This window comes from Pinus tabuliformis, chromosome 8 (genome assembly GCF_031772625.1).
Source record: "Pinus tabuliformis cultivar Carrire ecotype Pingquan chromosome 8, CPIR1, whole genome shotgun sequence".
In the NCBI taxonomy this organism is placed as follows: Eukaryota; Viridiplantae; Streptophyta; class Pinopsida; order Pinales; family Pinaceae; genus Pinus; species Pinus tabuliformis.
In genome coordinates this window covers 1,554,184,994-1,554,198,833 of record NC_142294.1, presented here as the reverse complement: position 1 = coordinate 1,554,198,833, position 13,840 = coordinate 1,554,184,994, and the positions used below count along the sequence as shown (strand labels likewise).

At 39.8% G+C, this 13,840-nt stretch overlaps 1 protein-coding gene across 1 annotated transcript; it reads right to left on the bottom strand.

The window, feature by feature from the left end:
- Nucleotides 1–12,266: 12,266 nt before the first annotated feature.
- LOC149241882 (homeobox-leucine zipper protein HAT4-like) lies at nt 12,267–13,536 on the bottom strand. The gene is made up of 4 exons (XM_089370701.1): nt 13,344–13,536; nt 12,839–13,200; nt 12,689–12,742; nt 12,267–12,401 (listed from the first exon to the last, which is right to left on the bottom strand). Exons 1-4 carry the CDS (start codon nt 13,534–13,536, stop codon nt 12,267–12,269), a joined length of 744 nt encoding a protein of 247 aa, XP_089226827.1.
- Nucleotides 13,537–13,840: the final 304 nt, after the last annotated feature.

Here is a 13,840-nt window from a genome sequence, read left to right as displayed (position 1 = left end):
TTGCTTACCAGAAACTCCATCGTTTCCTGATGCAATCAAAGTGGACCCGACCCCAACGCTAAATTGTAACATTCCCCGTGAAAAGTTAATGTTACTAAAGAGTAAAAGTAATTATGAACAAAGACTTTATTTGAAAAAGTATATATAACTCTGTTATTAATTTTATGTTAATCAAAAACAATTGTGTTAGTACTATTTGAACTGAGCTTATGATTAATCATGGTTAGTAACTGTGGAATCAATTACAATGGAACACTAACTACCTTCAGGAGGTAGTTGAGACCCCAGAGGAAAAAGGGGGAATTGCCAAGTCTGGTTAGGATCAGATGGCAGAGAAGAAATAAAATGTTCATGTTATGTCTGGTTAGGATCAGATGGCATTAAGGAAAGGAATTTTCCTGTGTACGCTATGTCTGGTTAGGATCAGATAGCGTTTACTGGCGAGACCAGTGTAATTGCAGTCGAGAGGACCTGCAAGTGCTTGGGGGTGGAAGATTAAAGAGGAACTCTTCCTAGGATGGGTGGATTGACAAGCATTACAAATAGGTTTGGCAGATAAGCAGGTATGGCTTACTACTTATACATCTGTTAAAATGTTTCCTGTACTGTACTGTACTGAGAAAAGTGAAAAAAAGCTGACAGTTATCTGCCTATTCTTCTTAAACAGTATCATGAAAACAATTATTGCATGCTGTGTGAATTATAGAAAACATAATCGAGGGTAGAACCGGAACTGAATTTACAATCTGAAGGAAGAACACTAATGTCTGTATGAAAGACAACAACAAAACCTAAGTTTGCATGGTTCTTAAAGAAATAACAGAAAAACACGATAAAGGGTTTATAATAACCTCGGTAGCAGCATAAATGACCTATCAAGAAATGGTATAGTAAGAACCCTCATTCATATGTAAAAGCAAGAAAATATACAGACATTTAGAAAAGCAAGAAATGTACAGGCGCTCTCTGCTGTAATGAATGGTAGTAAAACCCTGATACACTATGTATATATTCATGAGTGAATAGAGAGAGAGCCTCGCGGCCCAGCAAAAGTAAAAGAACAAACTGTGCATTACGCTTAATCCACAAGGGAATATCAACAGAGAACAAATACGATATGGTTTCCATACTAATGAAACTGAACAAGTAAACTATAACCTCGTACAAGTATGGAAAAGGGGAAAAACCTTAACCTCGGCCGGCGAAAACATGAAACGAAACCGGAGACCGTTAATAAAGACTAGTTAAACACCTCGACATGCTGTTACAATCGCACAGTGGTGTTGCATGGCACAAAAATACAAACATGTATATATCTAAGGTAAACCCATAAAAGTACAACGCATTCTAATACCCTGAAAAGAACCAACAACTGCATTATATAAGTATAAGCACATAGTCGAGTTAGCCCGCAACTCTGTTTAGGAACAGTTGCCTTGTCCGCCTTAAACCGGACGCAAAACCAAAAGAAAACCTTTGAAATCTAAACTTAAAAGCGTATATGACCTCGACATTTGAAGAGATGGTCATGCAGTCAATTTAATTAGAAAGAAACATTGAAAATCCTGAACATTAAGTCTGTATATATATAGCCGTGGCCAAGAAGGCGAATAAACAAAAGAAGAACATTGTACATATAGCTGAAATCTATTGAATCTCTCGTGCTCTTCCTCTCTAAGACTTTTTAATGAAATAACCAGGGAATCAACCCTCATGTTCAGTATTAAAGCTTAAACATCATACTGTCTGAGTACAAACCCGGACAGGCTTCAGAAATAAACAAGTATACATATCAGAGGGTTACGGCCATGCATGAAATGCTTAGCCTGTATCTTTCCCTAACCAAAGACTATCATCTAAAACAAGGATAGAAGCCCCGAATTGACAAAGGGACCCCAGGCCGCGGTGGTGCTACCCGGCATTCCTCTCAAAGTAATATAAACGCTCAGCTGTTACCCTGAACAGATGCAACAAATGAAGTTAAGTTAGGTGGCATTCGAGCCTACCTGTGATCCGGACAACAGATAGAGCGAAGGGTTCCCTATCCTCGATAAGGAATAATCACCGGTTACCTGCACACCTGAGTCAAGCCAGGAAATCGAGAGCTCAGGTTAAATGATGAAATACCATAACAAAATAAGGACTGATACAGACGGTAGCAAGACAAGGGAATGACCTCATACCTGTTTATTCCAGTGCGAAAGAGGAACAGAACTGAAGTTTAGAGCTGAACGAAGTTGCATAAGCATTGGACAGGCGAATCGCCATAGCTTTGCGACACACCGTTGCAACGAAATGAGAAACAAAATGAGTTGAACAGAAGCACACATAAACTATATACTATACCATGCTTACCGACTGGTGGCAAGATCTCAACCCTCGATCTGCAGAGAGGTTCGTCCACCGTTCGATGGCCGGTTAGGGTCGATGGGATTCGGGTGCGAAATTGGTATGCCCGAGGTGACAGGCCCGTAGGTGCTTGGAGCACTGGGCGCACATGGCCTCACGCCATCTAGCCCTTGATCTTTCCAAATGGACGATGCTGCCTCGTCACCGAAGTCAAGGCCGGACACAATGTAAAACTTACAGATGTCTCGGGATTTAAACCAGTACATGATAGCAGCTGCCATAAATTCGCTTCTAAGGACTGACAGTCCCATTGGAATGTGCACATAAACCCGTTACATACTTTGAAACATTATATATGCTTGAAATATATTGATTGTGATTCTCCACGATGAACCTTAGGATTATGATGTATAAAAGGAATATATATATCAACTGAATGAAAAACATATGTATAGATATTCGAACAATCATGACTACTACATTTGTTATGAGACTGTATTCATAAGGTTAATAAAGTAGAATGCATGTATGTGTTACTATATGGGGTTAATCGCCATAAAAAAAAATTTACTCCATATGTGTGCGTGACAATTTGCTATCAAAGCCAAAGGTTTTCAACTCTGTGACCTTTGGGAAAATTGCAAAATTACAGTAACATAATATAAACAGTATCATGATGAAAGTTCAGATTACGCTAAAAGTAAATTATATCTGTTTAATGAGTGATTCTTAAGCAGGTAGTAGCAGGATGAGGAGAGCAATTAGCGCCCCTCATGGAAATTTGGATCAACCCGAAAATGTGGGACAACCTCAGGGACATCCTGAGTTTTGGGTGCAACTGGGAGCAGAAGGCCGTAATACTGATTCGACGCTAATGAGGACAGTTTAGGAACTGAAAGATGAAATGCCCCGGTTGCGTGCAGATAACGCAAGATTAAATGTGGAACAGGAGAGGATCCTGAAAAGTTTATCCGATAAGCAACATCAACAGCAGTCACATCCGAGGCCTGAACAGCCACGAGTATCAGATGAACACAGTTTTCACACTGAACCAGAGGAAGCAGAAGACAGAGTAGAGACGCGGGGAGAGAAGTCTGTCAATGCTTCTGATTACCAGACTCCAAAAAGACCACGGATGGAACTGCAAGGGGAGTTTCGGAAAATTAAACCACCTCATTTCGATGGGGAATCAGAAGAAGCTGCAGAGGCATGGTTAATTAATATGAATAAGTATTTTCAAGTGTATGAATATGATCATCATCTTAAGGCAAGGCTGGCTATATTCCAGCTGCAGGCCAAAGCCACGCTATGGTGGGAAGAGGTTAAGATGGTGCGGGGAGTGAGTGAACAAGATGTGACATGGGAAATGTTTCAGAGATATTTCAAGGAGAAGTATCTGACAGAACGCTTTTATGATGAAAAAGCGCGAGAATTTCATGATCTGTGGCTTGGACAGCAGACCATTGACGAGTTCGTAACTAAATTAACATCCCTTCTTCGTTACGTGCCCTATATTCGTGAGGAGAAGGCTAAGGTACAAAGATTTGTTAGTAGCTTACCTCTGACAATGCGAGAAAGGATAGAGTTCGATAATCCGAGGACGATGGATGAAGCAATTCGGAAGGCAAGACTGTGTTATCAGCAAAACAAATCAAAAGGAGAAAATTCTGGGAGGCGTTGGGCAGATAAGCGGGGCAGTAAAATGCCTATGGGAAGTAAGGGAGCACGCAGCAGTTTTCAAAAAGGATTCTCGAAAGGAGACAATACTAAAAATCCAACTAAAAATCAGAACAGATTCAAGCCTCCTGCAGAATCCAAGTATAGTGAACAGCAAGTTAGATTGGACAATGAAGGCTCAGCTCGGCCACCTGTTCAGTGTTGGGGTTGTGGCGGACCCCATTATATTAGAAATTGCCCTCATCGGAAGGACAGCGATCAGTTGTCCCAGATCTATGAAGCTTCGACAGTAGGAGATGTGGCTCGATCCATACCCAGAATCAATGCAGCATTGGAGGATCGACAAGCTGATTACCAGCCAACAATGATAGAGTTTGAAGGTAAGATCTTTGATCGACCTGTTTCTATTTTAGTAGATCCCGGAGCTACTTTAAGCTATATAAGTCCCAAAGTTGTGGAAAGCTGTGGTTTGCAAACTACCAAATTTAAAAGTCCTTGGCTAGTACAGCTGGCCACTAGAGCCAAAAGACGAGTACTAACTAAAGTCAGCAACTGTCCATTAAGGTTAGTTGGTCAAACAATAACAACTGACTTAAACGTACTCCCTCTTGGTTCCTATGATGTGCTGATAGGAATGGATTGGTTGGAACGACGATGGTCTGTAATTAATTGTAAAACGAAAACAGTTTCTTACCGAGATGAACTGGGTGTGGGAAAAGAGATTCAAGGCATCCAGAAACCAGTACAGATTCGGCCGATCACGACCTCACAGCTGGTCAAATGCATCCGAAAGAAATGCCAAATTTATGCAGTACAAGTGGGGTATGCAGATTCTGTGGATAAGGCTGCAACTGTTGAAAATATACCGGTAGTGCAAGATTTTGCAGATGTATTTCCTGAAGAAATTCCGGGGCTGCCACCTAAAAGGGATTTAGACTTCACCATTGAGCTGGTACCCGGAGCAGCCCCAGTGTCCCGGGCACCCTATCGGATGAGTGTGCCAGAGTTAACTGAGTTAAAACTGCAACTGCAAGAGCTGTTGGATAAGAAGTATATTCGTCCTAGTGTATCTCCTTGGGGAGCACCTGTGTTATTTGTAAGGAAAAAGGATGGAACTCTGCGTATGTGTATAGATTATAGACAGCTGAACAAGCTGACTGTGAAAAACAAATACCCCTTACCCCGCATTGATGAGCTGTTTGATCAGGTGAAGGGAGCGACAATCTTCTCCAAGATTGATTTAAGGTCTGGTTACCATCAAATCAGAATCAAAGATGAGGACATAGCCAAGACAGCTTTTCGTACTCGTTACGGACCCTACGAGTTTGTGGTACTGCCTTTTGGATTAACTAATGCACCTGCAACATTCATGTGTTTGATGAATAGTGTATTTCATCAATACCTAGACAAATTTGTATTGATCTTCATTGATGATATACTTATATACTCCCGGAATATCAAGGAGCATGAGGAACATTTGAGGATAGTGTTACAGACATTAAGGGAGCATCAGTTATATGGAAAATTCAGCAAATGTGATTTTTATAAAGAACAGATCTAGTATTTGGGCCACATTATTACGAAGGAAGGTATAGCTGTGGACCCTGAAAAGATTAAAACTATAATGGAATGGCCTACACCCAAGGATGTAGCAGATATTCGATCTTTCATGGGGCTGGCTGGATATTACCGGCGGTTTGTAGAAGGTTTTTCTAGAGTTGCCTACCCTATTACCTCCTTGCAAAAGAAGGGAAAAGTGTTTAAATGGACAGCAGACTATCAGCGGAGTTTCAAACAGCTTAAACATTTACTTACCACAGCACCTGTGTTGTGTGTGGCAGATCCCGAAAAGGAGTATGTAGTTTGTACAGATTCCAGTAAGGAGGGCGTGAGTGGAGTGCTAATGCAGGAAGGTAAAGTGATTGCCTATGAATCCAGAAAGTTAAAAGAACATGAGCAGAAATATTCTGCCTATGATCTGGAATTAACCGCTGTGATCCATGCTTTGAAGATGTGGCGCCATTATTTAGTAGGAAGGAAATTTTTGTTAATGACGGATCACCACAACTTGACTAGTTACTTTAGTCAACCCACTTTAAATGCAAGACAAGCAAGATGGGTGGACTTTTTGGGAAATTTCAATTTCGAAATTAAACACTTAAAGGGAAAGGAGAACAGAGTAGCTGATGCCCTGAGTCGAAAAGTGCATTGCATTTATGAGATTGGTATTAGTCAAGGGTGGTCCACTCTTGACAAAGAGATTGAGGAGGCTGCAGCGCAAGATCAGATTTATTTGCAAAAGAAGCATTTGGTGCAGAATTCAGACACCCGTTCAATACCACAAGGTTACACCTTGAATGCAGCCGGAATTTTGTGCTACCAAAAGAAGATTTATATACCCAATCAGGGTGGTATTAAAGAAAAGATTCTGGATGAAACTCATAGAAGTCCTTATGCAGGACATCCTGGTTACCAGAAATTAATCACCTCGCTAAGGAAGGAGTATTACTGGCCAGGCATGAAGAAGGATGTATTAGAATACCTAGCGCGCTGTTTGGAGTGTCAACAGGTGAAGGCTGAACATCAGCACCCTGCAGGATTACTACAGCCAATACCCATACCAGAATGGAAATGGGAGACCATAACCATGGACTTTATTACCGGTTTGCCGAAATCCAAAAAGAACAATGATTCTATAATGGTGGTAGTGGATAAACTCAGCAAGTCAGCTCACTTTATACCGGTTCAATCCACTTATCGTGCAGCTCAAATCGCAAACATTTTTATGCAAAACATATTTAAACTTCATGGGCTGCCGAAAGTAATAATATCTGATCGTGATGTTAAGTTTACCTCAGCTTTTTGGAGGACCTTATTTGAAGGTCTAGGAACTCAATTGAGCTTCAGCACCGCATATCATCCGCAAACTGACGGACAGACTGAGCGAGTGAATCAAATAGTGGAGGACATGCTAAGGTCTTATGTGATGCAGCAACCTACGCGATGGGAGGAGTATTTACACCTAGTGGAATTCGCCTATAACAATGGCTATCACTCATCCTTGAAGATGAGCCCATTCGAAGTACTTTACGGCCGGAAATGCCGCACACCCTCCAGTTGGGGTGGACCGGAGGACAAATTCTTTCTGGGTCCTGAGATGTTGGAAGAAATGGAAGTTATGGTGAAAAAAGTTAGAGCTAATCTAAAGATGGCACAGGACAGGCAGAAGAATTTTGCAGATCGGAAGAGAACATTTAAAGAGTACCAAGTGGGTGAACATGTGTACATCAGAATTCGAGCTAGGAAAAGTACCCTCCAATGGAATGCTTGTGCCAAATTGGCACCGCGTTTTTGTGGACCATTCCAAATTCTGGCACGGGTAGGGCCGGTAGCTTATCAGCTCGCCCTACCCAGCCATATTCGGGTTCATAATGTCTTCCATGTATCAGTTTTAAAGAAATATGTGTATGACCCTAGGCATATAATAAGTTGGCAGGACATTCAGGTAAGGGAAGACTGTTATATAATGTAAACCTAAAATAGAATACTAGTAAGCAGCTGACTTGATTGTCATGTGTTTCAGGTGGAACCGGAAGGAGAGTTCCTGGTCGAACCAGTGAACATATTAGATCGGAGAAGAGTCGAGCTGCGGAAAAGGGTCATCAGCCAGGTTAAAGTGCAGTGGTAGCACTTTGGGCCTGAAGAGGCCACTTGGGAGGATGAACAAATGATAAGGGATACTTATCCCAGTCTGTTTTTGGATGAACAACAACATCGGGACGATGTAGACTTTCAGGAGGGGGAGATGTAACATTCCCCGTGAAAAGTTAATGTTAGTAAATCGTAAAAGTAATTATGAACAAAGACTTTATTTGAAAAAGTATATATAACTCTGTTATTAATTTTATGTTAATCAAAAACAATTGTGTTAGTACTATTTGAACTGAGCTTATGATTAATCATGGTTAGTAACTGTGGAATCAGTTACAATGGAACCCTAACTACCTTCAGGAGGTAGTTGAGACCCCAGAGGAAAAAGGGGGAATTGCCAAGTCTGGGTAGGATCAGATGGCAGAGAAGAAAGAAAATGTTCATGCTATGTCTGGTTAGGATCAGATGGCATTAAGGAAATGAATTTTCCTGTGTACGCTATGTCTGGTTAAGATCAGATAGCATTTACTGGCGAGACCAGTGTAATTGCAGTCGAGAGGACCTGCAAGTGCTTGGGGGTGGAAGATTAAAGAGGAACTCTTCCTACAGATGGGTGGATTGACAAGCATTACAAATAGGTTTGGCAGATAAGCAGGTATGGCTTACTACTTATACATCTGTTAAAATGTTTCCTGTACTGTATTGTACTGAGAAAAGTGACAAAAAGCTGATAGTTATCTGCCTATTCTTCTTAAACAGTATCATGAAAACAATTATTGCATGCTGTGTGAATTATAGAAAACATAATCGAGTGTAGAACCGGAACTGAATATACAATCTGAAGGAAGAACACTAATGTCTGTATGAAAGACAACAACATAACCTAAGTTTGCATGGTTCTTAAAGAAATAACAGAAAAACACGATAAAGGGTTTATAATAACCTCGGTAGCAGCATAAATGACCTATCAAGAAATGGTATAGTAAGAACCCTCATTCATATGTAAAAGCAAGAAAATATACAGACATTTAGAAAAGCAAGAAATGTACAGGCGCTCTCTGCTGTAATGAATGGTAGTAAAACCCTGATACACTATGTATATATTCATGAGTGAATAGAGAGAGAGCCTCGCGGCCCAGCAAAAGTAAAAGAACAAACTGTGCATTACGCTTAATCCACAAGGGAATATCAACAGAGAACAAATACGATATGATTTCCATACTAATGAAACTGAACAAGTAAACTATAACCTCGTACAAGTATGGAAAAGGGGAAAAACCTTAACCTCGGCCGGCGAAAACATGAAATGAAACCAGAGACCGTTAATAAAGACTGGTTAAACACCTCGACATGCTGTTACAGTCGCACAGTGGTCTCGCATGGCACAAAAATACAAACATGTATATATCTAAGGTAAACCCATAAATACAACGCATTCTAATACCCTGAAAAGAACCAACAACTGCATTATATAAGTATAAGCACATAGTCGAGTTAGCCCGCAACTCTGTTTAGGAACAGTTGCCTTGTCCGCCTTAAACCGGGCGCAAAACCAAAAGAAAACCTTTGAAATCTAAACTTAAAAGCGTATATGAACTCGGCATTTGATGAAATAGTCATGCAGACAAGTTAATTAGAAAGGAACATTAAAATCCTGAACATTAAGTCTATATAAGTATAGCCGTGGCCAAGAAGGCGAATAAACAAAGAAAAAACATTATGCACAGAGCGGAAATCCATTGAATCTCTCGTGCTCTGCCTTTCTAAGATATTTTAATGACATAGCCAGGGTATCAACCCTCATGTTCAGTATTAAAGCTTAAACATCATACTGTCTGAGTACAAACCCAGACAGGCTTCAGAAATAAACAACTATACATATCAGAGGGTTACGACCATGCATGAAATGCTTAGCCTGTATCTTTCCCTAACCAAAGACTATCATCTAAAACAAGGATAGAAGCCCCGAATTGGTAAAGGGACCCCAGGCCGCGGTGGTGCTACCCGACATTCCTGTCAAAGTAATATAAACGCTCAGTTGTTACCCTGAACAGATGCAACAAATGAAGTTAAGTTAGGTGGCATTCGAGCCTACCTGTGATCTGGACAGCAGATAGAGCGAAGTGTTCCCTATCCTCGATAAGGAATAATCACCGGTTACCTGCACACCTGAGTCAAGCCAGGAAATCGAGAGCTCAGGTTAAATGATGAAATACCATAACAAAATAAGGACTGATACAGACGGTAGCAAGACAAGGGAATGACCTCATACCTGTTTATTCCAGTGCGAAAGAGGAACAGAACTGAAGTTTAGAGCTGAACGAAGTTGCATAAGCATTGGACAGGCGAATCGCCATAGCTCTGCGACACACCGTCGCAACGAAATGAGAAACAAAATGAGTTGAACAGAAGAACACATAAACTATATACTATACCTTGCTTACCGACTAGTGGCAAGACCTCAACCCTTGATCTGCAGAGAGGATTCTACCACCGTTCGATGACCGGTTGTGGTCGATGGGATCCGGGCGCGAAACTGATATGCCCAAGGTGTCAGGCCCGTAGGTGCTTGGAGCACCGGGCGCACATGGCCTCACGCCATCTAGCCCTTGATCTTTCCAAATGGACGATGCTGCCTCGTCACCGAAGTCAAGGCCGGACACAACGTAAAACTTACAGATGTCTCGGGATTTAAACGAGTACACAATAGCAGCTGCCATAAATTCACTTCTAAGGACTGACAGTCCCATTGGAATGTGCACATAAACCCGTTACATACTTTGAAACATTATATATGCTTGAAATATATTGATTGTGATTCTCCACAATGAACCTTAGGATTATGATGTATAAAAGGAATATATATCAACTGAATGAAAAACATATGTATAGATATTCGAACAGTCATGACTACTACATTTGTTATGAGACTGTATTCATAAGGTTAATAAAGTAGAATGCATGTATGTGTTACTATATGGGGTTAATCGCCATAAAATTTTTTTTACTCCATATGTGTGCGTGACATAAATGGTAAAATGGTGCTGAGAAATAACTTAAAATTATTATTTCCAAAGAAGGGAAGTTTTGAGAGCATTTTTTATCCAGGTTGCTTTTCAACATATAAAAAAAGTAATTCTAATAAACGATTATAAAAATTAATGATTTATTTAAAATTAGAATTTAGATAATAAAAATACTCGTGAAATGTTTTTTTTTTAATTTTTATTTTTTTAAACAAAATTTACATCTGGATTATTCTAAATTTATGTTTTATAATTCTATACAGGTAACATTTTTACTACTTTAACATCACTATATATCAGTCATTTGCCTCTGGTTTCTCAAGACTTACGTAAGTAGTCTCAAACTGCCACTACGGGAACCAATATGTTGACCACCTTAACACGAGATGTTATGAAGTGATACCAGTAGTAAAATAACCAAAAAAAAAAATAGCCAGAATATCAACTATCATTCGGACGAGAAAACATTTTTAACAAGCTCAAAACTTCATGTATAAGTGCTGGGACTTTAGCGCTGGAACCAGGGGCGCTAAATGGTAAAGCTCACAGTGTAAACATTTTTAAAAAGCACCAAACTCCATGTATAAGTGCTGGGACTTTAGGGCTGGAACAAGGGGAACTAAAGGGTAAAGCTTACACTGTAAGTCTTTCTAGATGAATTGTCCAGCCTTACAAAAACTTTAATGTTTTTTTAACAGGTTTAATATCATCAATAATAATATGTTGTATTGTTCAAACTAAACAACTTCACACAAATTTAAATGAAATTTATAATAATTAATAAAATTATAATTTTACAACCATTTTAAAATAACAATAAAATAAGCTAAAAACTCTTTTTATTTATTAAATCATTTTACAATAAACAATATTTTCATGTGTACTACCTAGGTTGTATAACTCAAACATGAAATATTCCCAGAAAAATTAGTGTTAATGATAGTTATAAAGTGAGCATTAATATTCGTGCATTGACTAGTCAATAGGTATTGCTTTTAGGGATAACGTTGACTTTTACTATGAGCATGGATACGAGAAATTGTCATCTGTATTTTATTAAAAAAAATAACAAAAGACAACGATTAAAAAATAATAAAAAAAGACGACGATTATTATACATGTTGTTTAGATTGATGATTGATAATTAAAAAATGACAAAATTCAGAAACACAAGAAGGGTCAGAGAAAAAGATGATCTTACATGAACATTTGAATTTTACATACAATGTTTATTTCATAGACTCCCACTCTGTGCAGCTGTACGTTCCTTGGTTTATCAAGATGCCCCATTTAATTCAATAAATTAACTCTGAGCGCTTTCTGAACAGACATACAATTAATAAAAAAATACACTTAAACCCTAAATGTTTCACAAAGTTAGCATTTATAGAAAACCTATAATGTTTGACAAAGAGAACGATGTCCACCATGGTAAACATTGACTACGTGTAAAGAAACTTCGATCAATACCGGACCATTCATTGCCGGAAAGAGCTGTGTAAAAACATAGACCCAGATTTCGCCAAAGTCAAGTGGCTACTATTGTCACCAACTGAAACTCTTTCACAGGAGGGGCACATCGTAAGGCTTTGACGCAGGCCGGAGAGGTGGCGACATTTTAAAAGCTTTCAGTTTTTCCAGCTCTATTCGAAGTTTTCTGTTCTCGTCTGCAAGTGTCTCATTATATCTCTTCAGAACCTACTAGTCCATTTCCGTTTTCTTAAGCTTTGTCCTGAAACAAATTCATAACATTTAATTAACTTATAGCAGAAATCAGTCAATAAAACTGTCAACACAATAGGATCTCCATCGGATCAAAGGTTGTCCGAGTTAAAAATTAGATCGAAAATTGATTTCTAGGTCATTCTTCATAGTACAGGCTCTTGATACGAAAAGGGGACATTTCATATGAATGTCAACATGCAAAATACAATGAATGAATAAAGGGCGAGAGCTGACCTTGCTCATCTATTCTGGAACCACACCTCAACTTGTCGAGGGCGGAGATTCAACTTTAAGGCCAACGCTTGCTTTTCCTTCTGCGGAAGAAGAAGAAGTTACAGCAGCCAAAAACATCAAGAAACACACGTGATAGAGCAGTAAGTTGTAAGTGAATACTGTGAATAGAAACTTACAGTTTCGGGTACCCTGTTCTTTCTGAAACTTTCTACCAAAACAGCACATTGTTCTCTGGACAGTCTAAGCTTCTTCCTGGAACAGCCCTCCTCTTCTGGATCGCTGAGCACCCTTGACCAAACTCGGTCATTCTCTAACTCCTCGCCATCATCCTGCCTTCTTCGCTTGATCTCCGCATAGCCGTTCCCGAGGTTAATCGCGTTGGAATCCTTGGACAACGACACATCAATACCGCCTGCATCTTCGTTGGAGAAACAGGATGCTGGGCATTTGTTGGCATCGGATCGCCATGACACAGGTACGTGATGGATGGGAGCCATCGCTTCTGCCGTTGATCTCTCGCTGCCAACACTACCGGTTCCTGCAGATGACGATTTTCGTTATTATGATCCAGAAACATCGTTAAAACAAGAGACATATCAATCAAAACACCATTAACATAAAATCTAATCCGCTCTTGACGATTGGTTTTAGCAAGTAGTAAACAGTGCAGGAATATTATACCAATCGAAGGTGATGTCTTCTCCCAGGGCGAAGCGCCGCGGCCGGAGTCACGGTCTAACGGAAACAGATCTAACTGCAAAGGAGGTCCATTCACTTTTTTGTGCGAAACGTACATTTCGTCCTTTTCTCTGGTGGCTGTCGCATTACCAATAGCCAGTACTAATGAAAGCCCCGCACTGCAATCCTGATCCATACCACTTTGTTTCGTCAAGGTTTCAATAGAGTGGAAATGATTGAATAATGTATAAAACAGAAAGGGATTATATAGCAGGAGAGAAAGGGCTCTGGATCTGGAGACCGGCCTGACTACACAATCTTCAACAATAATTATTATAATAATAATTATGGACTGTTAAACGTTAAAACAATAAAAGGTTGACCGTCAAACACAATGAAATTGGTGACTGACACTTTATGGTGTTGACAGCCTAATATTGTATCTCTTTGACCCGTCAGGTTGGCCAACGAGGACAGGGTTTCATTATTATTAAGAAAAA

Excerpts from the sequence above, each read along its gene's own strand:
- LOC149241882 (XM_089370701.1), bottom strand. The coding sequence starts at position 13,536 with ATGGATCAGGATTGCAGTGCGGGGCTTTCATTAGTACTGGCTATTGGT. Across the intron at positions 12,743-12,838 it reads AGAACAGGGTACCCGAAACT|AAGGAAAAGCAAGCGTTGGC; the intron begins GTAAGTTTCTAT and ends CTTCTTCCGCAG. Across the intron at positions 12,402-12,688 it reads TCCGCCCTCGACAAGTTGAG|GTTCTGAAGAGATATAATGA; the intron begins GTGTGGTTCCAG and ends ATGGACTAGTAG.